The sequence below is a fragment of the Dipodomys ordii genome, unplaced genomic scaffold, assembly GCF_000151885.1.
Source record: "Dipodomys ordii isolate 6190 unplaced genomic scaffold, Dord_2.0 Scaffold117, whole genome shotgun sequence".
Classification (NCBI taxonomy): Eukaryota; Metazoa; Chordata; class Mammalia; order Rodentia; family Heteromyidae; genus Dipodomys; species Dipodomys ordii.
In genome coordinates, this window is record NW_012267333.1 from 1,836,297 (window position 1) to 1,862,898 (window position 26,602).

The 26,602-nt window shown below is 49.5% G+C and overlaps 2 protein-coding genes across 2 annotated transcripts; both read right to left on the reverse strand.

Annotated features, from left to right (window-relative positions):
* Window positions 1–1,972: 1,972 nt before the first annotated feature.
* Ms4a15 (membrane-spanning 4-domains, subfamily A, member 15) lies at window positions 1,973–6,301 on the reverse strand. Its single transcript, XM_013028958.1, has 6 exons — window positions 6,077–6,301; window positions 5,000–5,122; window positions 4,048–4,104; window positions 3,436–3,528; window positions 2,754–2,867; window positions 1,973–2,089 (listed from the first exon to the last, which is right to left on the reverse strand). Exons 1-6 carry the CDS (start codon window positions 6,299–6,301, stop codon window positions 1,973–1,975), a joined length of 729 nt encoding a protein of 242 aa, XP_012884412.1.
* An 11,072-nt stretch (window positions 6,302–17,373) lies between these two features.
* Window positions 17,374–25,477, reverse strand: LOC105995252 (membrane-spanning 4-domains subfamily A member 8-like). The gene is made up of 6 exons (XM_013028957.1): window positions 25,259–25,477; window positions 23,834–23,956; window positions 20,774–20,833; window positions 18,532–18,669; window positions 18,012–18,125; window positions 17,374–17,487 (listed from the first exon to the last, which is right to left on the reverse strand). The coding sequence occupies exons 1-6, from the start codon at window positions 25,475–25,477 to the stop codon at window positions 17,389–17,391; spliced, it is 753 nt and encodes a 250-aa protein (XP_012884411.1). The 3' UTR covers window positions 17,374–17,388.
* Between the last annotated feature and the right edge of the window lie 1,125 nt (window positions 25,478–26,602).

A 26,602-nucleotide genomic window follows, 5' to 3' on the forward strand; every position in this document is an offset into this window, starting at 1 on the left:
ACAGAATAAGTGTAATAATTACACCCCATATAACACATCCTTGGTTTCCTTTTGCTGTGACCGTGGAAGTTACTCAGGGCCTCTGATTAACCTGGTGCAACCCTTAGAAGTCCCCAAGTTAAGAAAGGAAAAGTCATCGTAAGCTGGGTGCTGGTGGCTTACGTGTGTAACTCCAGCTACTCAAGAGGCTGAGATCTGAAGATGGATGTTTGAAGTGAGAAACATCAGTGAGATGCTTATCTCCAGTTCACCAGCAAAAAGCTGCAAGTGGAACTGTGACTCAAGTGATAGGGTGCCAGGCTTGAGCAAAAAAAGCAAAAACAAAACAAAAAAAGCTAAGGGAAAGCACCCAGGCCCTGAGCTCAAGCCCAAAGCCCAAAGCCCTGAGCTCAGGCACCAAAACAAACAAAACAAAAGCCATGGCAATGAGACCAGCTCAAAATGTAAGCACACTGTTTATTCCAGGGCCTGTGAATCCCCGTCCCTTGGTGACCCAGCCTGGTTTCCATGGTAACTCAAGCATCCTTGCTCCTCAGGCAGGAGGTGGGGCAGGGAACATGGAAGGAGGTTCCCCAGCTCCCTGGGGGTCCCCCTGTCCCCCTGAATGTTCTGTGGAGGAGGGGGCTGCTTCCGCCTCCTCTACAACTTCCTCCTCTGTGGAAAGACGAGCAGTGATGGGAATCTGCTTTCTTCTCCTAACTCCATGCTGCTCCCATGGCTCCTGACCACCTTCCTCTGGGCACTGGTCCTGGTTCTCAGGGAAACCTCACACCTGGCCTTGTGTGAAATGCCAGACACAAACACCCTCCATAAGCTGGGCGCCGGTGGCTCACGCCTGTAATCCTAGCTACTCAGAAGGCTGAGATCTGAGGATCATGGTTTAAAGCCAGCCCAGGCAGGAAAGATGGTGAGACTATTCTCTCCAGTAAACCACCAGAAAACCGGAAGTGGCGCTGTGGCCAAATAGTAGAGTGCTTGCCTTGAGCTGAAGAACTGAGGGACATTGCCCAGCCCCACGACAGACCAAAAAACCCCCCAAAACAAAAAAAACAAACTGCCATTCAGGACTGTCAACACTGTAAACCCCAAAGAGGACAGTTTGGCAATTAGCCCCCCAGCAGGACAGGACAAAGAAGAGTCTCCTCCTAGAATGTATAAAAACCTAAGCGCCACCCCTGCCCCCCACCCTAAACTCCCACTCTTCATCTCTCCAACCCTGCTGGGTGTTCCATGGAGTCTGTCTGCAGCCATGATTAAAGCCTGTTCTGGTCTGCTGAGGTCATCCACTTGATCTTTCCTACTGCTCATGACTCAGTTTCTTCAGTTTCTTAACAGGCAGGGCCACAGTCAGTCCTACCTCCACATTATGGATAAGGAAAATGGAGGTTCCCAAAGGCAGTGGGGAGCCAACTGCTTGGCTTTGACCCTGGACACTGTGGAGTTCTGAGGCCCAGGAAAGGGCTTCAGCTTTATCACAGAGGCCTTTCACTTCCTGTGGGAAAATGAGCATAAAGAACAAAGCAAGTCTTGACCAGGAGCCCCAAGGCCAGGCTGTGTGTGGCCTTATTGTGGGGTTGGGGAGGCCGGGGCCTGAGAAGTTGATCATGGCTTCCCTATTCTGAGCATTCTGGATGCTCTGACCTTCATGATCTTCCCAAAGCCTGCAGGCCAAAAGCCAGGCCTCCCAGCTGCACCTCTAGGAAGTGGGGAGGGGGCAGGAAACCTTCCTAGTGGAGCTGAATACACTGTAGAGCAGGGCTGCGGCCATCCCCGGAAGGGAGATAAGACACAGACCCTTGACATCAGCTTCACCTCTTTTAAGAAAGAAGCCTCTGGGGGATGTGTGTGGGGAGGTGTCATGGGGGAACACTTCACTTGGTAGCATGGAATGCATGGGGAATGAGTGCCCCCTGGGGAAACGCTGGGTCCCCAAGGGGAAAGGCTGGACTCCACTCTGTGGGAGCCAGTCTTGCTACTCAGAGGACTCCTTTGGCATGTAAGCCACATTGTCGTAAGCAGGGGGTGGAGAGGCCGTGGGGCTGGGGATGTTGAAGTCCGTGCTGAAGGCATTTGGCAGGAAAATCACAGACTGTAAAGAAGAAGAGAAAAACCTCAGTGCAAGTCCTGGGCAGGCTCTGAGGCTGTCAGCCAGCCGGGACTCTGAGAAAGGCCCCTATAGATGTGTTCTGCAAGGTGGAACTGTGCACGCAGAAGGTGCATTCAACTATCAGTTCAGAAAACAATCCCCACATTGGTTTACGAAGGAATTTCTCCGGGAGCAATAGTGCGCCTGGGCAGTGTCTGCTCTGGTTTGGGGATTCCATAGATCTTGCCTGGGCCTCTGGCTGCTTCCTGGGTGGGCAGATCTTGTGGGTGGGATGGCCTTTCTGAATCCAGCTTATTCTCTCACTCCAAGCCCACAGTGTCTTCATCCTCCAGACCCCATGCTGCAACATTTGCACTTAGGGCTTCCTCTGTCCGGAATCCCCACCTCCCCAGCACTCCCCTACTCTAGCCCAGGCCTCCCATTTGCCATGGAGGATGGAGCGTCAGTGCCCCTGGTATGGCACCCCCTGTGGCCATGAAGTGAATAGGCCCATCTTCATCCACCCCTGAAGGCTTCTTCAGGTCCTTTGGTGTCTGAGAGTGGAAGCTCAGACCCGCCATATTGTTTTTCAGAGGTAAATGGGAAGAGGCTGGGGGGCAGAGAGGCTGGGAAGTCTTCCTCAGGAGCCCAGATTGGGAGTACTCACTGCATTGGCTTGGGCACGAGTGGCTTGACATCCGAAGTGGGTAGCAATGACTGCGATAAAGAACTCCAGGATGGTAAAGATGGTGAGCACAGCCAAGTAGCCCCTGCCCACATCCTGGAGACCAAAATCCACAGTCAAGGCCAGTCAAGAGTGCCCCCCTCCCCACTCACTGATAACCCGGCCAAGCCAGGTGCTGGTGGCTGATGCCTGTCATTTTAGCCACTCAGGAGGCTGAGATCTGAGGATCTCATTTTGAAGCCAGTCTGGGCAGGAAAGTCCATATGACTCTGATCTCCAGTTAACCACCCCAAATCTGGAATGGGGCTGTGGCTTAAATGGTAGATAGAGCACCAGCCTTGAGCAAAGAAGCTCAGGAGCAGTGCCCTGATCCAGAGTTCAAGCTCCAGTACCAATACCAAAAAGAGAAAAATAACCTGTCTAAGGTTGGCCCACCAGGTGGGGGATGAGCTCCCCGCTGTCAGCCCAGCCTTCTCCTCTCTGCCAGGCTGACTCTGTGCCCCACCTGGGGCATTTGCATTCTCAGGGCAGGGTTATGCGATCAGTACATGCATGGAGTCTGTTGGGACTGGAAGGGTCCAGCGCTGTAGACTCTTTTGTCCCTCCCCTTCATGGGTACCATCCCACCATCCCACTTTTACCACCAGAACTTCCAACAACACACCCAGTTGGTGACGCCAAAATCCATGAGCAAGATGGCAGTCCCAGCGAAGGCCGCCATGGCACTGAGAGTGTTGGTTCCCAGGCTGCTCCTCACCTGCAGGAGACAGAGAGATGGAGAGGAGCAGGGGCACAGGAGAGAGAGGAGAAAGGCCAAGAGGCCAAGGGGGAATCTCTGAGCCCCATCACAACATTCTCTCTCCATGGACAAGACAGCTGTGGCCATACTAGATGACCCATGCATAGTTGTATTGTTTGGACTGCTGTCCCTGCCTCCTCCTCTTCCTCTTCTTCCTCCTTTCTCTTCCCCTTTCCCCCTTCCTCTTTTCCTCCTCTTCTTCATCCTCCTTCACTTCTTCCTCCTCCTCCTTCTCCTTCCTCCTCCTTTCTCTGAGTGACTGTGAATACTCTATCCCAAGGCCTACACTTTCTACCCAGGATGGCATTTTGGAAGCACAGCTGTGTATAAGGATTGGGGGTCGCCCATATGGGGCACATAGGAGCTCCCAGGAAAGGATGGTTGAATGGGTCAAAGAGTACGTGGATAGGAGGCAAAGAGTTGGGTGGGAGCCAGTGCCACCCTTGCTCCTGGTCCCCAGCTCCTTGCAGGACTCACCAGGCAGCTGGCGTGGTTCTTCTCGGCTGCCACTGAGAGGGAGCCGGAGATGATGAACTGTGGGGAGAGGAGGCCCGGTGAGGTTTTGGCTGGGGCGCTGTGCAGGCCACGCCATCCCAGACGCCAGGGAGAGTGCAGTAGCTACTTCCCAGCCACCGCCTTGTCTGTCTCTTGGTCATGCTCCTTGGAGTCTCTCTAGGGCTGTCTAAGGAAGTCTTTAGGGGTTATTAGCACCTCCTACCCAGGGAACATGGGCCAGTAGCTTCCAAAGTAAATATTTTCATTGACATTATATCAGAGTCTCATGAAGAAGGCGCTGTTCTTTCAAGCATTCATTCATCACACATTACCACAGGCCTAAGTATGGGACAGCTGGGCAAGAGGGAGGGGCTAACATTTTAATTAGGCAGCCTGGGTAACTTAGTAAATGCACAAAGGGGAGAAGTAGAGGGCTGCAGTGACATCATAAGGTGTCCTGGGGGCGGGCTACTCGAAGTTAGAGGGCAGGGAAGACCCGTGAGAGAAATAGAACATGGAGGGTGCCACAGTTGTTTCCAAAGATGGTTCTGGATAGACCTGTGTCATGGCGCCCACACACGAGGCGATTAGCTCTCACTGAGTTCTGGGTGGGTCCTTGAGACTGGCTTTGGTGAGGGAATGGAGCCGCCTGATTCTGTGTGGTCCTGGTCTAATGCTCAGCAGGCCGGCAATGCGCTGTGCTCAGCTGTCATTCTGGAAGGCTCTGAAGGATGAGGTGTGTGGAGAGAAGCCAGCAGGGGTAAGGGGTGGGGGGAGGCCAGGCTGAGGTTTACCACGAAGGTTGGGGGTAAGGAGTTAGGTTAGACCCCTGCCCCGGAGAGGCTGAGCTCAGGGAGAATGTCAGGGGTGGGGTTGGGGAAGAGGTGAGTCTGAGCAGGCCCCCCCCGCCCCACTCCACGGTCCCCACACTCACGCAGGCTCCGCCCCAGAAGGGGACGCCACCTTCGATGAAGAGCATGCCCAGCGGGCCACGGCGCACCATGAGCAGCACACTGCCAAAGCCCAGGTGGATGAGGCCGATCAGGATCTGCACCGTCTGTGGAAAGCAGCCAGGGCTCAGCCGGGCCAGGCTCAGCCCACTCTTGGGGCTCAAACTCAGGGTCTGGGCACTGTTGATAAACTCTTCTTGAGAGGCTGACACTCTACCACTTGAGCCGCACCTCTACTACTGGTTAATTAGAGATAAGAGTGTCAGATCACAGACTTTCCTGCCCAAGCTGGCTTTGAACTGAGGTCCTCAGATCTCAGTCTTCTGAATAGCTAGGATTACATGTGAGCCACTGGTGCCTAGTTTAAATTGAAGTGTTTTGATTATCTATCTATCTATCTGTCTTTCTGTCTGTCTGTCTGTCTATCATCTGTCATTTACTCTCTCATAAGAGACCAATATCTCAAGGCCATCTGAGATTCCAAAAGAGTTCAGAAACAGACTTGTATGCAGGGTGAGCCCACAGGACGTGGGTCTGGCCTACCTCTCCATTTGTATCCCATTTCCCTCCTTCCTTTGCGCATCGTGTTACATCCCCTCCTTCCGTCTCTTCCTTGAGCAAGCCACACGCATTCTGACCTCAAGACCTTTGACTGTGCGCTCTTCTCTACCTGGCAAATCCTTTCCCCTCACACATTCCCCTCCATCAGATCTCCCATGGGTTGGCTTCAACCTAACACCTAAGATTTGGCTGCCATGTTACGTCTGTCTCCTCACACCCCACAGTGAACTTTCAGCCCTTCCTTGCTTATGAGACTCATTCACTACACTCAGCCTCATTGTCCTCTGTGGAGTTCTCTTGGTTGTTTGTTCACAGTCTTGGTGTCTGTCATCTCCCGTGGCGGGGAGGGGGACAGGTCCTTGTCTATTTAGTGCAGGATGGTCTTTGCTACATGTCTTCCTCCTGTTCCCCCTCTTCTAGCACAAATGCTCAGGCATCAGCCCCCACTACCTGCTCAGCACCTGCATCTAAGGTCCTGCAGAGAAGCCATTTATTCTCACCCCCAAAGCTTTGGGCTCTCCAGTCAGAAACGTGTCCACGGGACGCAGGTCAGGGGGTTGGGTGGCCCTGGTTGCTTGTGCCCCTAGCGGTGGCTCTTCAAACTGCATAATTCCGGGAGGCTGGCACATGGAGGTGGGCAGAAGAGTGGGAGGTGGGCGGAGGCCACTGGCGTTGTTGGGTGGGATGACGACAAACACTCCATTGCTGGCCGGAGGGGCGGACATCGTGCTCAGAGGGCCTGGGAAACAAAGGCTCGGCAGATAGGAAGGCAGTGATGGAGGTGACACATTTGCAGAAATAGAAAATTACCTTACCTTGGTTTACTGCCCTCCCAGAGGGGGCTGGGGGGCGCCCCAATCCTGGACCACAGCCAGGGAGGTCAAGACTCACGTGAGGAGTCCAAGACCCAAGGCTTGCCCTCAGGGTGAGGCTGAGACTCAATCCCAGACTTCCTGATCTTAATATCTATACTATATGATGTGGAAGGAGCTTTAGTCTTCACCTCCCGGCCTTCTCCGTGTGGGGCATGCATCCTATCTTCGAGCTATACCCTCATCCCAACAGAACCTCTTGGAGGATCAGGTATTGAAGTGTCCTCCTTTCCTTACAGATGGTATGAGACTTGCCCAAGAATACAGGGCTAGTACAATGCCAGTTTCTTGATCCCGAAAACAGGACTTGCCTTCCTCTTCCAGCCTCTCTGCTCACAGCTGTTGAATCTGGGCATAGAGACTTCATGGGGGACTTTCCTGCCATGGAACCCATGAGATTCATCACCAACTAACTACCAGAAAACCGGAAGTGGTGCTGTGACTCAAAGTGGCAGAGCCCTGGCCTTGAGCAAAAGAGCTCAGGGACAGAGCCTAGGCCCTGAGTTCAAGCCCCATGACCAAAAAGAAAAAAAAAGCTGTGCTCATCCTTGCCAGCCAAGATAGACACACAAGGTGCTTCACTGAGATGGTAAAGTGGACGACGGAGGTTCGTTGGAAGGCAGCCTGTGGATGTTGAATGGTGTTATGGGGAAAATGAATCAAGCAGACCCAGGACAGTACTGAATGCTGTCTTCTGAGCATGCGTGGTGGTTCTCCAGTGGAGGTCTCCTTAGAACCATAGACCTGTGGATCCCCAGGGACTGCTAGGTATAAAGACCTCAAGTTGCTTAGAGTCTCATGGAAGGGACAAGAGAAACTTGCACTTCAGTCTGACAAAACTCATGTAAGTATTTGCTATGAGCAGCAGCAAGCTTAGGAGCTGGGAAGGAAGAGGTGAATAAAGGCAGGTAGCTAGGGATGGGTCCCAGACTCCTGCTTTCCACTGGGAATAATACTGACTTTACCGAATCAGTTCTCTCCTGGGGTCGAATCCTGGCTTTGGCAGAGTGAAGGGACCCACATTGTACTTCACCCCTTGGGAGTAACTTCTGAAATGCTTGGTTGGCAATCAGAGATCATTGACCTGAAAAACCACAGACTCTTGGATGAGTGGGTGCCGGCCCTGCGTTCCCCTGAATCAATTCATTCTAAAAACCACCATGGCCACCTTAGTTGTGAAAGGATATTTTAATCCCAGAAAGTCAGGAAGGGCTCATTTCAAAATAAAAGGATAATGTCTTCACGGAACAGACTTAAAGAGGTGAAAAACACCGTCCTCCTTTTCACCTTTATGGGTGCCATTTCAGCAGGGGAAGTTAAAATCTGTGAGCAGTTTAGCACTGTGGGCAGAGTTGGTGGATGTTCTCTGGGGTGGATTGAGAAGGGCTGAACAACCCCGAGGGAGCACGGGCATAATTAACAACATCTCTCCCAGATAGGTGGTGAGAACTTTGATAAAACAGAGAGCGTGTGATTCTCAGGAGAAGAGAAACACCTACAAAAATAGGCCGTTGGTCTTGAGGTAGGGGGAAGTGTCAATCTCAAGCAGGGATGTGTCAGAGTCTCATAGATACCTCTTTTCTTGATCCTCTGAAGCCCAAAGCCAGGGTCTATTCATCTACCTGTTGGATTCCAAAGGCCATCTGGGCCAGGCTAGCAAGTCCCCACCACCCAGGCATGCATGGCAGGGTGGGAAAAAGGGACACTACTTTCCCTTCCCTCTCCCCTCCCAGGGGAGACACAGAACACACCACCCCTCAGCAATGGACCCCATGTCAGCTATCCAGGGAACAGAGGTAGAGACAGCACAGGCCTGGACCCTTTCCAAAAAACACTCATCCCAACCCTGTCCATAACACTGTGAAGGAAGTGTGATCTGCCTGTGCTGCAGACATGGTAAACTGAGGGTCACAGATGGCAGTGTGGATGAGGGGGGGCAGCAGGTGGGTCTCTGAGCCTGACCTATTTGCAGAGAAGTTAAAGCTGAAATTTCAGCTGGGTAAGGCTTTAGGGATAGCGGGTAGCTGAGAACCTGTCATCTTAGCGACTCAGGAGGCTGAGATCTGAGGACCTTGGTTTAAAGTCATCCCAGCAGCAAAGTCTATGAGATCTTTTTTTTTTTTTTTGTCAGTCATGGGGTTGAACTCTGGGCCTGGGTGCTGTCCTTGAGCTCACCAGCTCAAGGCAAAAGCTCTACCTCTTGAACCACAGCACCACTTCCAGTTTTCTGGTAGTTAATTGGAGATAAGAGTCTTATAGACTTTCCTGCCTGGGCTGGCTTTGAACCCCAATCCTCAGATCTCAGCCTCCTGAGTAGCTAAGATTACAGACATGAGCCACTGGTGCCTGGCTCTATGAGACTTATCTCCAGGGAAATACCCAAAAAAAACCCAGAAGTGGAGCTGTGGCTCAAGTGGTAGAGTGCTAACCTTGAGCTAAGAGCCCAAGGGATAGCTTCTAGGCCCTGAGTTCAAGCTCCAGGACTGGTCCATACACATACACACACAAAAGTGACAAAGCCTCAATTTAAGGAGCTGGCTAGGAGAAATTTGAACACAAAGTCTGCGTATTGGTTCTGCGTGAGGGGAGAGACTCTCGAGGACGGGGTGGCAGGGCATGTCTGTAGAACACAAACCCATCTAACACCCTTTCAGAGAAGCACCACTTCAGGGAGGGAGATGCTAGCTCACAAACCCCCAGAAAAGCCCTCATTTTCCCTCCTTCCCCTTTAACCAGAGAAATCCCGTTCTCGTCTGTCTGTGCCTGGGTGGGAAGTCCAGCCTCAGGCAGAGCTAGCCATCACTGAGATGGAGCACTCTATCACCACAGTCTGGCAAGACAAGTCTTGGCCACAGGACTCTCTGTGAACCATTGCTAGATTGTTTTTAAAAGCTTATAATAAAAGCCCACCTGTTCCTGGCTCAGCGCCTGGCATGCGGGAGGTGCCCATACCTGCTGGCGTCTCCTTGAAAGGTAGCACCATCATTGTACCTATGTTGCACATGTGGTCCTGCAGCCAGAGGCTGCCCTTTAGTCCCAGCTGAGCCATTCCTGGGCAGCTGGGACATGTCTTAGGACCTTCTTCGTGAAGGACCAGAGACAGCTTTGTTCATTTCCAAGCCAGAGCTGCTGGCTGAGGAGGTGACAGGAGACATGAAGGGGGTGGGGGGTGGGTAACTTCTCTGAAATGGATAGAAGCACATCTGGGGAGAGCACATCTCTGGTGCTGCAGCCTTGGTTAGTGGTCAAGCCCCAGGCCTTGGGGTTTATCTGGTAAGTGATGGAACTACCCCTCCCCCCCCAGCTTAACTTGCTGTGTAACTTGGGGCAAGTTACTTCTCCTCTGTGGGCCTCAGTTTTCCCATCTGTCAAATGAGTGGCTATGGTCTTGTGGAAGGTGAGATATCTCGGGCTTCCCAGGATGCCCCTGTCTACATGCCCTGTCTGCGGCTCTGCTCCCTGGCCCGCCCTTCGGTGGACTGGGCAGAAACCAGTTCCTTCTGAATCTGGCCACATGGCACCAGGCAGTCCTGGGATTGTCCAGCCTCAGCCCTTCTGAGAGTCAAGAGATGGCCCAGGCTGTCTCACCATTCCCACAGGTCTGGGAAAGACACCAAGAGATGGAAACACAGGACTAGGGGCAGCCCTTTCCTGTCCCACACCGGTGCTTCCCTGCCCGGCCTTCCCCAGGCCATTCTAATGCGGGCTCCATTCTTCTAATGCTGAGGCTCAGGGGGCAGGATGGCCCCTTGCCCTCCCTGCGTCTCATTTCTCTATCTTCAAACAAGGGTGAGATGGGATTTTATCCCAGAGCTCATTTCTAGTGGGGGAATCTGGAGAAACATCTGCAGTTGGGTTGGGCTCTCCTCTCTGGCCACCCTGGGGTTGGGTCAGGCTGGAGAGCAAGACTCCAGTTTCCTGGGGGGGGGTACCTGGGTCATGTCAGCCACTTGCTTTGAGGAGAAACGTCAGATACACCCCCTCTCCCCCCTATTCCCATGCAGTGGGGGTGCTGTGACCCCCCTAAACTGGCCGTCCCAAAAGGTCCTGAGCCCTCAGTGCTAAGAGGAAGACCCCTGGGGTCTAACCTATTGTGCCCAGTCCTCTCTTTCTGTCTCCATCCCTAGGGGCCCCATGCACCCCTGATCCCTGTCCCCCCATCGTCTGGGCTGCCCTCAGGACGGGCAGCAGGTACTCACCAGGCTGCCAGGGTTGCTGTGCTGGCCGCTCGCTCCCCGCTGTCTCTGCACTCCTGCATTCACACATTTCCCTGTGAAAGCCTTGCTGTTCGCACGCGCACACGGGGCTTGGAAGTCTTTGCCTGTGAGCTGTGCCTCTGGGAAGGTCTCCGTCCCTCCCGGGCCCCGAGGTTTCTGCCTGGCTCCCTAGAGGAGGAGGCTGAGGGAGCTGGGAGGGTGTCACTGGCCTCCTAGTCCCAAGGGCTTCTCTTTCTCTTTGTCTACTCTACAGAAGGGGCCACTGAGGCCCAGAGAGGCCAGTGGGATGCTGAGGGTCCCCTTTGAGTGTCAGAGCTGGGATGGAGACCCATGCTGGCCTTCATCCTTCCCAGCACACCTGGAGAAGATGCTCTGGAGACACTACCCGCCTTCCCCCCCAGTGTGTTCGCCATTAGATAGGGGGGCTGTTGGTCCTCAGCTTCCCAATGGCAGGGAGTTGAGTGTATGAGGATATGAGCACGCATAGGTGTGTGTGTGCACATGTTAGAGTATGTAGAAGCACACATACAGGTGTTGCACACATGTTAAGGTGTGTGCCTGTGTATTTGGGCACACAGAATAGCACGCATGTGGCGTAGGTACATGGAGAAATTGTGCATCAGTTTGTGGCTTGAAACTGAGGGTCTGGGCACTGTCCGCAAGCTTTTGTGCTCAGGGTTAGCACTCTACCACTTGAGCCACAGGTCCACTTTCAGCTTTTGTTTTTGTGTGTGTGGTTATTTGGAGGTAAGAGGCTCATGGAGTTTTCTGCCTGGACTGCCTTTGAACTGCAATCCTCAGATCTCAGCTTCCTGAGTAGCTAGAATTACAAGTGTGAGCCACCAGCTCCCAGCTAGATTTCTTTTCTTTTGCTTTCCTTCCTTGCTTCTTTTTTTCCTTCCTTGCTTCCTTGCTTGCTTCCTTCCTTCTTTCCTTCCTTGCTTCTTTTTTCCTTCCTTCCTTCTTTCCTTCTTTTTCTTTCCTTCTCTGCCTCTTTTTTCATTGGTCATGGGACTTGAACTTGGGGCCTGGGAGCAGCTATCCCTGAGCTCTTTTGCTAAAGGCTAATGCTCTACCACTTTGAGCCACAGTGCCACTTCTGCTATTCCTTACTTTAAGGGAGTTAAATTTTCTTTAAATGGTCTTTGACCAGAAACAAATGCTTAAATTTTCAAAAAGCAGACACTCCTGTCATGAGATCCTTTGACTATAAATCTTCTCCAGACACATTGCTTTCATGATGAACTCATTGCACTTATTAAACAAAACAATGGAAGATTTTCAGGTGACTATTTAGGGAAAGTTTAAGCTGAACTCTCCTCTGCCCTAACTTGGTTTAGATGGGTTGACTGTTCCTGGGAGGGAGGCTGCTTAGCTCCCCTTAGCTCCCCCTCCCTGCATTTCAGAAAGTGTTTCTTTTCTCCTTTCTTACATCTCCATGTTTTCTTCTGCTTTTCTTTTTTATTCCTTTTTCCTCTTTCTTTCTTTTATTTTTGGTGCCAGCTTTTCACTAGTTAAATTGGAGATAAGAGTCTCACAGATGCTCTTGTCTGGGCTGGCTTTGAACCTTGATTCTCAAGTCTCAGCCTCTTGAGTAGCTAGGATGTTAGGCATAAGCCACCCCTACCTGCTTATTCTGCTTTTCGAATAAATCTTTGCTGGCCTCTTACTTTGAGACTCTTCTCATAGATTCCTTCAAAATTCTTTCTGTAGTTGCATTCTAGAACTGTGCATTCAGAGAGAGGCATGGTTTTGGCTCACCCTGGTAATCCCAGTTACTTGGGTGGTAGGAGATCAGTGGGATCAAGGTTTTGGGCAAGCACAAGAAAAAAAGATCTCCAGATCCAGTCTCATGCAGCAGTGGGACCTGCCTGCCATTCCAACCACACTGGAAGCTTAAACAGTGGTTGTGCAGTCCTGGCCAGACTCAGCCAGAAGCATGGCCTTACCTCACTAATAACTCGAAGAAAAGGGCGAAACCCCAATTTTAAATCCAAATATCCCCCAAACCCCTCCTCCCAAAAAAGCAGCAACAAAGAATAACCCCCGTTACGTCCCCCACCAAAACCCCTGCAGATCCAAAGGGGTCACTGAGGTCTCCTACCTCTATTTCCTTCACCTCCTACCTTCCCCTGGTGACAGACATAGGCCTTAGTCCCTATCTCTTATGAATCCCAACAGAGCAGCCTCAGGATTCCAGAGGATTTCTTTTCTGAGGCCAGTTGCACATCCCAGCTTATAAACGGTTGACCATGTTCAGGGATGACCCGCACACTCTCTCCTGATGTCCTCCCAACAGTATGGCTCCTTATTGCAGTGAAAGTCCTCCCTGTCCTTTAGCCACGCACTCCCCCATTCCTACCTCAATGTGGCTTCTTCTCTGCTTCATTGGCCTGCTGCATCACCAGATCCACCTGTGTTCCTCTGGCCCCTCCCCTGCAGCGCCTTTCTTCTGATCCAGAGTTCCTGGAAAACCAAAGGGACTATATCATGTTGCTCAAGATTGCCCTTCCTTGCTGTGCTCAGGTGGCTCACGCCTGTAATCCTAGTTATTCAGGAGGCTGAGATCTGAGGATCAGCCTGGGCAGGAAAGTCCCTGAGACTCTGATCTCCAATAAACCACCAGAAAACTGGAAGTGGTGCTGTGGCTCAAGTGGTAGAGCACTGGGCTTGAGCTGAGTAGCTGAGGGCCAGCACCCAGGCCCAGAGTTCAAGTCCCATGACTGACCAAAAAAGAAAAAAAGATCACCCCTCCTCCTCCATGAACAGAGCGTGAAACATAGCAGGTGCTCAATGCATGTTTATTGTAGGGTATGGATGACTGAGAGTGAAAATTGGGTGGGTGGATATTTGATCCTTTATCCAACAACTCAAGGCAACGTAGGACATTGATGTGCACCAAGACCCTTGTGGGTTCCACACGTGTGACTCCACCTTAAACTCCTATCTTCTTTTTTTTTAAGTAGAGAGTCAACTTAATGCTTCAAGCATATTAGACCAAGTTCCCTGCTTTTGAGCTATGCCCCCAGCCCTTGAATAGAGGAGTAAAGTTCTGAGTATGAGCACTGGAATGGACTTTCTCAGATTATTAGGAAGGACAAAAAGAACCCTGGGATACAGAAGTCCAGAAGGGTAAGACTTAGTTTTGTTTCAGTAAAAGATGATGCTAGACTTTTTAGCTTTGCTTTCTGAAGAGCTGGTTTTCAGCGGAACTATGTGAGTAAGGTAACAGACTTGGCGTCCTGAAGGAGTTGGTGATCTTGTTGTGAAAACACAGGTAACAAGATGCAGTAATAACGATGAAGACAAGGACAGCATACAACAGAAAGACTCCTCTTCCCCTTGTCCGAGGTCTTGAAGGAGTTGGTGATCTTGTTGTGGAGTCATTTTTGTTCATTATGTATACCTGGAAAACAGGTAACAAGAAGATGCAGTAGTAAAGGTGAGGAGAAGGTCAGCATGCAACAGGAAGACTCCCATTCCTCCTCCGTATTCCACCCTCTTGGGATCCCAAGGACTCACCTTGTTGTATTGGAAGAAGGTCAGTTGGAATCCATTTTCTAAAGACATCTGGGCACAGCATGACTGTACAATTTGGGTGATGAGCACTGTGCCAAGGACAAGTATCACAGACAGCTGCAGACAATGGGAATGGGGAGGATTTGGGAACTGAGCTTCAACTGCAGCTTTGTGATTGGTCTCTATGACATCACGAAAGTCTCCTGTCAGGATCCTCCGGTGTTTGGTGAAGCTCCGGTGTGTATATGGCAAAAGACTTATCTTACCACTCATGCCAGTAGCCCTCAGAGGAGAGTTGAGTTCTTGTTTGGAAAACCACCTTGGCTGATGGCTTCAGGTGGAGAGCGGAGCCCTAGGTGTGTGGTTGGAGTCAGACAGTGAAACAGACATTGTACTAGGTTGGAGGTACACAGGGATTGGAGGAGGTAGACAAGACACACGAGAGAAGGGAGAGTTGGTAGAGGGGAAAGAGATGACACTGAGCCACATGGAAAATGTGGAGCCTATAGAGAGAGGTATTGTGGGAGATGAAGAGGACAGTATTAATAAGTGGCATTCTGTCTTTGCTGCCAGACTCTCCAGTGGCTGTGAAGCTTTAGAGCAAGCCAGGTGCTGACAGACCTATCTGGGCTTGGGGCAATTTGTGTGGGAAAGAAATTGGCTTTAAGTCCCTGTGCCTTGGGACAAAGAGTTAGCAATGTCTTTTCCAAAAGCAGGAGGAAACCATGGACGCATTAGTCTTCTGCTTTTTTTCTCCCTGGGCACCCAGGAGTATGAGGTCCTCATGGCAACTAGAAGATCAAATCTCTCTGCCTGCTACTGCAGTGTCTCTTCCTGCGTCTCATATCTGCCATTAAGCCAGTGGATGCAGAAAACTTATGTTTTCCATGGAAAAGACTTGTGAATAATAGCACATAAAAAGATTTATAAAAAGATTTCCAAATGGAAGTTGCAGCCAGGTGCTGGTAGCTCATGCCTATAATTCTAGCTACTACTCAGGAGGCTGAGATCTGAGAATCATGGTTTTGAAGCCAGCCTAGGTTAGAAGCCAGCCTAGGCTAGAAAGTCCATGAGATTCTTATCTCCAATGAAACATGCATGCACAAAGCTGGAAATGGAGCATAAAAGCTAAAGGAGAGTGCCTAGTTCTTGAATTCAATCCCCAGGTCTGGGACACACACAGACACAGACACACAGACAGACAGACAGACAGACACACACACACAAAACACCAAATGGAAGCTGCTATTCTGCCTTCCTGAGACCAGCCTACTGCATCTTTGTACAGTTAACCCCCAGGAAGTCTGATTTTCCTTTATACATTAAAGGCACTTAGGGAGCTTGCCATATTGAAGAACTACAATGTGACATTCCTGCCCGTGCCGATGCTGCCTGGCCTCCTTATCCACCCCCTGAGAAGCTGATTTTCAGTTTCCTTCTTTCCTGTGAATTCTGATCAGGAACTAGATTCAATCAAATGGAACTGCAAGAACAGAATGGTCCATTACAGAGAAACACAAATCAAAGATTTCTCTCACTAGGCACAAACACATCCTAAGCACTTGGACGGCAGCCAGTGAAATTTCCCTGATTATCATGCTATTTACTCAGTTTTGGCTGTGGCAATTAGCTAACCTGGGCTCTCTGTGGTTACAAGCATAAATATTTATCTTTTGTTTATGTGAAAGTGGAGATTCTAGCCAGGCATTGATAACTCATGTCTGTAACCCTGGTTACTCAGGAGGCTGCAATCTGAGGATCAAGGTTCAAAGCCAGGCTGGGCAGAAAAGTCCTTGAAACTCTTATCTCCAATGAACCACCAAAAAGCTGGAAATGGAGTTGTGGATCAAGTGCTGGAGTGCGAGATTTGAGCTAAAAAGCTCAAGGGACAGTGCCCAGACCCTGACCAGAAAAAAAAACAAAAACCACAAAACTTAATTTTTCTAAAGCAAACTAAGATTTGCAGCCAGTGGGTATACTCTTTGTAGTTAGCGAGGGAGGAGAAATATCTTGTCACATGTTGCTTGCCACCTGACACCATCTCTAGGTCCATGGCTCTCACTCCAAAGAAGTCCAGAGCCTCTGAGCAAGAAGGACAAGCACCAAGATCACGGCACCTTCCCTAGGACACATGTCACAGAACCAATCTGGCCAGACCACCTGCTCTTTCTCTAAGACCATTTTCCCCATGAACTGCCGATGGGCCTACAGCAGTGGCCTTGGCCTCTCCGTGATGACACTTTGAGTCACCCGAGTATTTCCAGGGCCTCTCCCTTCTGTGTCTTCGAAGTCACAATTCACCAACATCCTCCGCTCCCCTGTTCATGACTTCTGTCATCAGGAAGCCACAGGCACATCGACGAAGCATGCACATTCTTTTTTTGTGGCTTGATTGCTTGCCTGACGCTAAAAGTTGCATATTGAAACCTGCACTCAGCGGCAAAGACATTCCTTTAGTGGATGGCTCTCCTCAGAGCCTCCAGTTGATTGTCTCCCACTCCTCTGGGAGAGGCTTTGTGTCCTTCAGTGCCTCCCACCCCGTGTGTGTGTGTGTGTGTGTGTGTGTGTCTGTGAGGGATGGGGGGGATGCTGCTTCCTGGGCCTGTTCTCTGTTTTCCCTCCCAGGCCACATCTCTGCCACCATTCACCTTAGCCATCCCTGGGTTTCTGCTTGTACCACTTGCCTATGCTACAGCATTGTTAGTACATGCGAGTACAGGTGGGGTCTTTTCTTCTGAGAGCTGGAGTTCTGTGAGGTCACGGGCTGAGTCCTGTTCACCAGGGTTCATGTTGCCTTTGTTCTGTACAATAGAGCCTTGAACACAACACATGCTCAACACATATTTATTAAGTGAGTGACTCTAAGTGTCAAGATTCTATGATTCTACAATTGCTCCCCCCACCAATAAGCACTTCGTACAGGGCAGATCTGGAGTGTTTGCACCCAGACCCATGCGCAGATGCCTGCAGCACACGGATACGCATGTCCCACGATGACCCTTTTTGTTCAACTTCATCGATGATCAGCAGGACTAACCTGCCTGAACCACAGCAGGAGGTCCAGGGCGAGGAGGAGGAGGAGGAGGAGGAGGAGGAGGAGGAGGAAAGGCCCTCCTCTGTGGGTCAGGAGAACGGCCTTGATGTCAGGGGCGGGGAGGACTTCTTTTTTGGTCTCAGTGAAAGAAGTTTCTTGACTCTTTTGTTCTACTTATCTGTAGTCTCCACTGGTGTAACCTGGTGTTGTGTTTGGTGGTGGTGGCATGGCCACTGGGTTGTATACACACTGGGGAAGACAGGGTCCACCTGGAAGACAGTGGCTTGGAGGTGAGATGCCCATCAAAGGCTCGTGCTCTGGAACCTCATCCTTCTGTCTGGTGGTGCATGAGATGGTATGAGGGGTGGATTTGATTCATGCTGGTCTCAGGGAACTAAAGGGAGCTCACAGGAGCGAGTTAATTTTCACAGGAAGGGGTTGTTTTAAAGCAAGCTTACCCCTCTCCGCCTCTTACAGCCTTGGTCACTTCCTTATCATAGTGTAATTCAGCCAGAGGGGGCTCTGGGTAGCACCAACCAGGCAATGTTATTTGTACTCTCTTGCCACTAGATCTGAAAGCCAAATCAACTTCTTCCTTGATAACGTGTTCAGCCTCAGGCACTTTGTTATAACACCAGAAAAAGCAACTCAACACACCCAGAAATAAAGACAACATAAAGAGAGACATGCACAAAGGCCTTTGGAGGTTGCATGCTTCCCCCTACTCCTGGGCAGGGTAAGGGAGAAACTTTCCCATTGGTTTCCCCATCATCTGGGGAGACCCGGGACTCACCTGGCTGTACTGACAGCAGACCACTTGGCAGCCAAAGTGGGAGGATGCACAGGCCACGCAGAACTCCAGGATGCAGAAGATGAGCAGCATACCAGAAACAGCCCTGCCCGTGTTCTGAAAGCAGAAGGAATTGAGGGGTGGGTGGGTGGGTGTCTACCTGTGCTCCAGTCTTGGCTCTGGCCTGGGCTTCAGCCTGGCCTCCCATCCTCTCTTGTCCCCATGAGGACAATGGCTCCCCAGATTGTTATGAGGCCCAACTTGGTGACACCCGTTGTGGTCTCATCCCTCACTCCCAGGGGAGTGACATCACCCAGGGAGGTCTTGTTTTACAAATCCAGCCACCAAGACTAAGGTAAGTGTCACTTGCTAAGGGACTTTCAACACGGCTAGCTGTGTGGTTGTGTTTTCTGTTCCCGAGGTGAGAAGCAGGGATGCTTGGCCATCAGGCCCTTCTTCTTCCGGTTATCTAAACATAGCTATGGCAGGATCTGGAAGGTTTTTTGTTAAGAGAGACACTCACCATATCCCAGCTTGAATGGGGAGGGTAGTAACTGAGGTCTGAATACGTTCTAGTGAGACTTAACTCTGTGATGAGAAGGATTATTCCGACGGCAGAGCAGATCGCACTGAAGATGTTCAAGCCCACGCTGGCACCCAGCTGCCGAGGAAGATGCAGAGGGTCCAAGTGGGAGAAGAAAGCTCTCAGGGCTGGGCACTGAGAGTCTCAGCAAGGGTCCCCCCAACTTCTTGTGTTAAAATACACAAAACACAAACTCGACCACTTCTGTATTTACAGTTTAGGAGTATTGAGTTTATCTGGTCAGGCCACCCAAACTACCATCTAGTTCCATAACACTTCATCAACTTTTTTTTTAAAGTGTGAATAGCTAGAGCCTCTAGTTCTTTGGCAAGTAAAGCGGTGAGCTCCCCTATGACCCAGCAATCCCACTTCTGGGCATTTACCCCAGTGATCACAAACAAGACCATACTAAAGCTACCAGCACAACTATGTTTATCACAGCATTATTCACCATAGCTAAGATATGGAACCAACCCAGATGACCTTGAGTAGATGAATGGATCAAGAAAATGTGGTATATATATACACACACACACACACACACACACACACATATATATATATATATACATATATATATATATATATATGTACTATCAAATACTATGCTTCCATCAGAAAGAATAATACTGCCCATTTGTTAGGAAATGGAAAGACTTGGAAAAAATCATATTAAGTGAAGTAAGCCAGACCCAAAGAAACAGGTCCCATGGTTTCCCTTATTTGCAATAATTAGTATACGTCTAGGATCATCTTTTCAGATGAGCAGAAAAGCTCAAAATCCATGTACATAACACCATATAAGATGATGCTAAGCAAAATGAACAACAAATATGAACACAAGAGGGTTGTTTTTTGTTGTTGTGTTTAAAGTACTATGCATTTTTTGTTTCTTTTGTATGTTCTTCCCCCTATGATATATCCCCTGTCGTCACTGTATTTGATTTTAGTACCCTGCATCTTGTATATACATTTATCTAATTTGGGGAGGGGAAGTAAAATAACAAAATGCTGAAACAAGGACACAGGATGACCCATTGCAACAATGAGACTCACAAGACACCATGTTGGAAATGAACTTTACAACTTTGGGAGTGGGGGGGGTTAGAGGAGGAAAGGGATAGTAGGAGAAAAACAAAAGAGGGGGTAACAATGCTTGATAGGAAATGGACTCATTTCCTTACCCATGTGACTGTAACCCCTCTGTACAGCATCTTTTCAATAAAATAGAATTAAAAAATGTGTCTATCTGGGGAAAAAGTGTTGCATTTAATTAGCTTTGATAAAGGTAAGCAGGTCTTTGCTGTAGATTTTTCAGAGCTTTTCTTTTTCTTTTTTTAGGTCTGAGATGGGGACTCAAACTCAGTATCTAAACTCACTGGCTAGTGCTCTACCAACTGAGCCACGCCTCCAACCCCTTTTCAAGGCCTGTCATGGAAACTGTGGATATTCCAGGATATTCCAGATAGATTTCCTCCACTCTGTCTCATGATCTTCACAGAGCCTATCAGGGGCTAAGTGTGCCTATGAATCATCATTGGGAAAATGCTGTCCACTTAGCCCTAAGAGGCAGAGTCCTGTCAGTTTATTGTCACAGAGTATGGCAGGCCATTCATGCACCATGATTTCGGGTCCTGTGTCAAAAGAAGATAGGCCAATGCATATGAAGCCAGCTCTTGGAGGTTATCAAACAAATCTTATAGATGTGAGCGTAGGGACAAAGTCACCCCGAGGCCTTGACCCTGATGGTCAGAGAAACGAAGGTCAGTCCATGGCTGGGGAAGGACGTAGTCTTGTCCAGGTTGGTGTCAGAGCTCAGTGTTTGGATCTTTAGGAGAGCAGGGCCCCTGCTGGGATGGCAGGAGATCGGCTCTGGGCGCTGTTGGCAAGCTTGGTGGGCTCCGGGAGCTCTGAGCTTCTTCCTGTGATGATCTCTAGGAGATCCACCCACTGTCTCTCCCCTGCCTCTCCCCTCAGATGCCCTCCTCTTCACCTCTCAGACCTCTGGGACTGTGTCTCTTGTGCCTCCTGGGCAGGGTAGGTGGGGCCTGAATGTAGGAATGTGCATGCATCAGGGCTCTGGGACAAGGAGGAGGAGAGAGGTGTTGGTTAACCTTCCCAATGGAGTCCTGTGCCATCGAGAGGATGCAGCAGGGAGGGACAGCCGCAGGATGTGACTTACCAGGCAAGATGAACTCCGAGGTGTTTTTGCTGCCATCGATATGGACCCTGAAATGATAAACTGGAGCAAGAAAGAGGGGCTTAAAAGAGTTCAGGTTGGGAATCCCCACCCCACCTCAGGCACCTATGGAGCTGGACACACACGTTCTCTCTCTCACACTGAGCTTCTTGGAGAGGGGCCATCAACTCAACATGGGAGTGGAACCGAGGGGCTGATTAGCATTGCCTGGCAGGGCAGAGGGTGGAGGTTAGGGATCCAGCAGAGGTCCTGTGTGTGTGTGTGTGTGTGTGTGTGTGTGTGTGTGTGTGTGTACTGCGGCTTGAATTCAGGGCTTGGGCTCTGCTTTGTTCCTTAGATTTTTAGCCCGAGGCTGGTGCTCTACCACTTTGGCCACATTCTATTTCCAGCTTCTTTGTGTTTCATTGGAGATAAGAGTCTGATGAATTCTTCTGCCCGGGCTGGCTTTGAACTGTGATCCTTAAATTTCAGCTTCCTGAGTATCTAGGATTTTTATAGGTGTGAGCCATTGGGGCCTGGCTTCAGACCTGTTATTTTTATTAAGTTTATTTTTTAAATGATCTTTAAGTAGTTGTATAAAGGTCTACCCTTCTCTAGACCTGGTTTTAAGTTCTAGCCGGGACTGTATATGTTATATTCTTTTTTTTTTGTCGGTCGTAGGGCTTGAACTCTGGGCCTGGGCACTGTCCCTCAGCTCTTCAGCTCAAGGCGAGCGCTCTACCACTTGAGCTACAGCGCCACTTCCGGTTTTCTGGTGGTTTATTGGAGATAGGAGTCTCACGGTCTTTCTTGCCCGGGCTGGCTTTGAACCGCGATCCTCAGATCTCAGCCTCCTGAGTAGCTAGGATTACAGGCGTGAGCCACCAGCGCCCGGCTTATGTTATATTCTTGAAGTCTTTATATTTCTTCATCTGGAACGTGGAGATTTTTATATCCCTCCTTTCCCTTAAAGATTCCCTGATTAAAAATAACTTTATTAATTGCTATACTCACATTTATAATGCACATACCATCCAATTCACTTATTTCAAGTGTGCATCCCAATTAAAAATTTTTTTTGCATATTTATGGATTTGTGTAACCATCACTAGAATCTAAGTTGAGAGCATCTTCTTTTTCTTTTTAAATTTTGCCCCCCTTCTGTAAAAGCTTGCTAGACTTTTCTTTCCTAACAGGGCAAAGATATATATATATATATATATATATATATATACACACACACATATATATACACACACACACAGATATATATATACACACACATATATATATGGTATTATTGAAACCACCTTAAGCTGAAGACATTTTTATCCCTAAACAAACCCCTTCCAACCTACTAGAGCTCACACCCTATCCCCTGCCTCCCTCCTGTCACCATAGGATGCATCTTCACCTTATATAGCAGTCCACCATGTACATTTTCTGTGCCCAATTTAAAGATGGGCAGACTGAGGCTGAAAGTCTTTAGGTAAGTCACCCAAGGCCATCTGGTGAGTAGCAAAGCTACAGGTGAAATCCAGGCAGCTTGTCTTGAGAAACAATCTCCTTCTATAGCCCAGGCTGGCCTTCAGCTCCCAATCCTCCTGCCTCTGCCTCCCGAGTGCTGGGATTACAGGCGTGTCCTCCCATACTTGGCTCAGATGCATGTTCTTAATCCTTGCCCTGTACCTCTTCCCCCTCAGGACAGGTGATAGGTGTTTGTGCCATAGAGTAGAAATGATGATCTACAGTTAAAAACGTATTCTAGCTGCTTCTGCCTTCTATGGAGAACACCACATGTTCCCATAACTGGGAAAACAAATTTTAGTTCCACGGCGTTCTGTTTCTTGAAGCTCAACAGGAAGGAAGGAGGCAAGGGCTGGGTTTCCCATGTTCTTATCAGTCCGGAGGTGTGGAGGGAAAGAGCCTTTGCTATAGAGCAGGCACTTGGCTCCATAGCAAGCTATTGGTGTGGCTGTGACCGCCTGGGGTGGTTGGGGAAGGAAAAGGTGCTGAGTTCCAAGTCTGGTTCCTTGCAGAGAGGAGCCACAGCCTGGGAGGATGGGCTGTGCGCCGCCATTCCACAGACCCGTGGATGTGGGCAGGGATGGGGCAGAAGCTCTGGGCTATGTTATTGACATCTTATGGGATAGGCTCATGTGGACTAATTAGGTCACTCTTGGATTTTGTCATAGGAAGAGTAGCATTTGAGCCACATGTGGGTGTGTGAGCCCAGGGAAGAATGTATACAACAGAAGAAAGGAGAAAGAGAAAGAGGAGGGTGTGTGTGTGTGTGTGTGTGTGTGTGTGTGTGTGTGTGTGTGCAGGACACTGGGTAATCAATAAAACAATTGGAAGGCAATCAACTGGCGTGGAGTCAGGACTGAAGTTTGGAACTTTTCATGGGGTCACAGATCATCCTGAGAATGACAAAAGCCATGGACTTCCTTCAGATACTGTACCTACAGAACAGTATCTGAGTCCTGGGCTTTTCTTTGTGAATTAGGAAATGCTGCCCCCCTGTGGAGAGCTAGAAAATAGTTCCCAGACCTCTGAGATGGGGGAATGAGAAAAGGCATCTATGTGTATATATCTCACCTGGAAGGCCTACAGCTTGATATTGTGGAGTGAATTGTGTCTCCCGCTTCCCTTCCAGTTTTATATGCTGAAGGCCCAACCCGCCCACATCTTTGAGTGTGCATGTGGGGATTCAGCCATTGGAAAGATGATGAAGTGGGGCCTCCTATTAGAGTGGGCTCAAATCCCATTGACTGGTTCTTCTAAGAAGAGATTAAAACTCAGGTGGGCACAAAGCGAAGGCACGTGGAGTCATCTGTGAGCCCAGGAAGGGCCACAGGGAGAACTGCCCAGCTGATGGATGAGGCCCCGGAACCCAGGGAGACCAGCACCTGGTCTGTGGCATCTTACTACCAAACGAAGACACCTGGTAGACATGGCTCCCATGGATGGGACCCCTGCGGGATGCAAGCTGCGTGCCTGGCAAGGTGGCCCCTGGCACATCAGCACCTCCTTGAAATCCACCCGTGGGGTGACTCGACTTACCCAGATGCCCCCCCAGAAGGGAAAGCCGCTGTACAGGGAGATGCGTATGTAGTTCCCCAAGAGCACCGTGGCCATGATGGAGCCCAGGCCGATGTGCACCAGGCCAATCAGGATCTGCGTGACCTGTCAGGACAGCGCAGCTGGAACCTCTGCCCCCCTCCTCCCCCCGGGCTGAGCCCCTCCCCTCGGGAGCCTCTCTACTTGAATAAATGTTTGCTTTTCCCCAGGTCTGGAAAGTCACAGGAGAAATGCAAGGACGAGATTACAGACCACTCATCACTGATCTACATCTGGAGGAAAAATCATTTACACGTTGCTGCCTAACCTTCCGTGACTGTTTCTATTTGCATACCACAATACATCAGCACAGCGGCTCTGTCTTTTGTTTACTTAATAGTTATCATGAGTATCACCCTCTGGGGTTAAGTGTTCTTTTCTTTTCCTTCTTTGATGGCGGTGCTGGGTTTGAACTCGGGGCCTCCAACGTGCCCTGCAGGTACTCTACCACTTGAGCTATATACCTCTCCCTCTTTTTGCTTTTAGTTAATTTTTTTCCCCAGTAAGGTCTCACATTTATGCCCAGGCTGGCTTTTACTACCATCATTCTGTTGACACTTCTGAGTAGCCAGGATGACAGGTATACACTACCATGCCCAGCTTTAAAAAAAAATTGGTTGAGATGGTGTCCATAAACTTGTTTCTAGTCACTTGTTACAGCAATGCAATCAGTGGACATCCCTGTATGTGATTTTTTTTTTGTCCTAAAGATATAAGTATCTTTAGGATATTGTCATGGGTACACACACACACAGAGAAATGTAATAATTGTGTTTTTGGAAGTCTGGAAGGGACAAACTGTGTCTTATTCAGGCTGCTTCAGTGTCTTTGCCACCAGTGAGATCTGAGGATGGGGCTAGGCCCGGAGTGTAGGCTTGGGGGCTCAGAATTCATGCTTGCTGCCATTGGCCTACACAATGACAGGGGATCCCCTGTTCTTCATTGGGGCTCCTGTAGTTGTTGTGAATTCTTACTTTGCTATTTGTCTAAACCAGCCTTTAAAAAAAACTTTTTCAGGCCAAGGTTTGGTTCAATCACATTGGACTTTGTCTCCCTCTTGTGGCTTACTTGGTCCTTGCAGGACCCACTTTCTGCCTGCGACCATGAGGATCACATGGATGATCACAGGGCCCTGCTCTTCCTTCTCTGTTCTCTTTCTTAAAATGTCTAAATCAGAAAAGACAAGGCCTTATGGATGTCCCTGGTGATGTTACTCGGCTGCACACTTTAATAGACTCAGGATTGGCCAGGCCAGGTCAGCTGCATCCCTACTTGCAGGAGCTTTTCCGCATAGCTCCTAATCTTCCCCTTCCTCTCACTCCACCAGCCACTTGGCCTCCTCTCACTGAACAATGAAATCTTACTTACTCCCAAGACTTTGCCTTCTTTCAAGATCTTCGGGGCAGGCAGCACAGTTACAGCCGGCATTAAACCAGGTGGGTTCCCAGGGATGACGTGGACTGGCGGTTGGCTGTCTGGATATGAGGGCACCTGAGACATGACTCCTGACATCACAGGATAACCGTTGTAAGGTGCGGCCACAAACACGGAGCTGGCCATGGGGCCGGCCGAAGGCATTGCATTCATGCTGCTAGACAAAGAAATGCAATAGAGTCATGCTTCCTTCGTTGTTTGTTTGTTTACTTGCTACCAGTACTAGGGCTGGAACTTAGGGCCTGGGCCCTGTGCCCAAGTGTTCTTTTTTTCACTCAAAGCTGGTGCTCTACCAGTTGAGCCTCACCTCTGTTTTCAGCTTTGAGTGGTTCATTGGAGATAAGAATGTCACAGACTTTCCTGCCTGGTCTGGCTTTGAACTGTGGTTCTCAGAGCTCAGCCTCCTGGATAGTTAGGATTACAAGTGTCTGCCACTAGCACTTGGCTGCATTTACATTTAAATAGGGCTTCCTTCCTTCCTTCCTTCCTTCTTCCTTCCTTCCTTCTTTCTTCCTTACTTCATTTCTTCTTCCTTTCCTTTCTTTCTTTCTTCCTTCCTTCCTCTTTCTTTCTTTCTTTCTTTCTTTCTTTCTTTCTTTCTTTCTTTCTTTCTTTCTTTCTTTCCCTCTTCTCTCCCTTTCTCTCTCAACCTACTCTGAGACATGAGCTCAAAGGTACTTAAGAATGCCCAGCATTCAATGCTTCATAAAACAGGTCTCCTTTCATTGTCCAGCTTCACAGGTGAGAAAAGAACAGTCTAGAGAGGGTAACCATGGCTATAAGACAATGGCTATGTCTTTTCCATGTCCACATCCTCCTATGTTTGGCATGCGTGCTTTGGATGTGTGAGTACCACCCAATCACAGAGTGTCACACGTGCAAAGTCTCTTGCTGAGCATCAAATTGGCTTCCTTACTTTCTGTAAAAGGGAGAGAGAGAGAGGACTTGAGTCTTCAATGTCATGTACCTGTTAGTTAAAAATGGAGCCTGGTGGCTCACACCTGTAATCCTAGCTATTCAGGAGGCTGAGATCTGAGGACCATGATTCAAAGCCAGCCAAGCAGAAAAGCCTGTGAGACTTTTATCTCCACTAAACTATCAAAAAACCCAGAAGTGGAGCTGTGGCTCAAGTGCTACCTTTGAGCAAAAGAAGCTTGGGGACAGTGCCCAGGTGTTACAACCAAGCTCCAGGGTCCTCACCAAAAAGAAAAAAAAAAGGAGGCTGCTGAGAGAGACAAATGGCTTATGCTTTCTCTCATATGCAGAAGCTAGACCTAA

Bases quoted from the DNA above. Each gene is read 5' to 3' on its own strand.
- Ms4a15 (XM_013028958.1), bottom strand. From the start codon at position 6,301: ATGTCCGCCCCTCCGGCCAGCAATGGAGTGTTTGTCGTCATCCCACCC. The intron at 4,105-4,999 runs GTGAGTGTGGGG...CTCTCCCCACAG, and splicing joins CCTTCTGGGGCGGAGCCTGC to TTCATCATCTCCGGCTCCCT. The intron at 3,529-4,047 runs GTGAGTCCTGCA...TGTCTCCTGCAG, and splicing joins AGAACCACGCCAGCTGCCTG to GTGAGGAGCAGCCTGGGAAC.
- LOC105995252 (XM_013028957.1), bottom strand. From the start codon at position 25,477: ATGAATGCAATGCCTTCGGCCGGCCCCATGGCCAGCTCCGTGTTTGTG. The intron at 23,957-25,258 runs GTAAGTAAGATT...CTGTCCTGACAG, and splicing joins AAGAAGGCAAAGTCTTGGGA to GTCACGCAGATCCTGATTGG. The intron at 18,670-20,773 runs GTAAGTCACATC...CTTCCTCGGCAG, and splicing joins CTCGGAGTTCATCTTGCCTG to CTGGGTGCCAGCGTGGGCTT.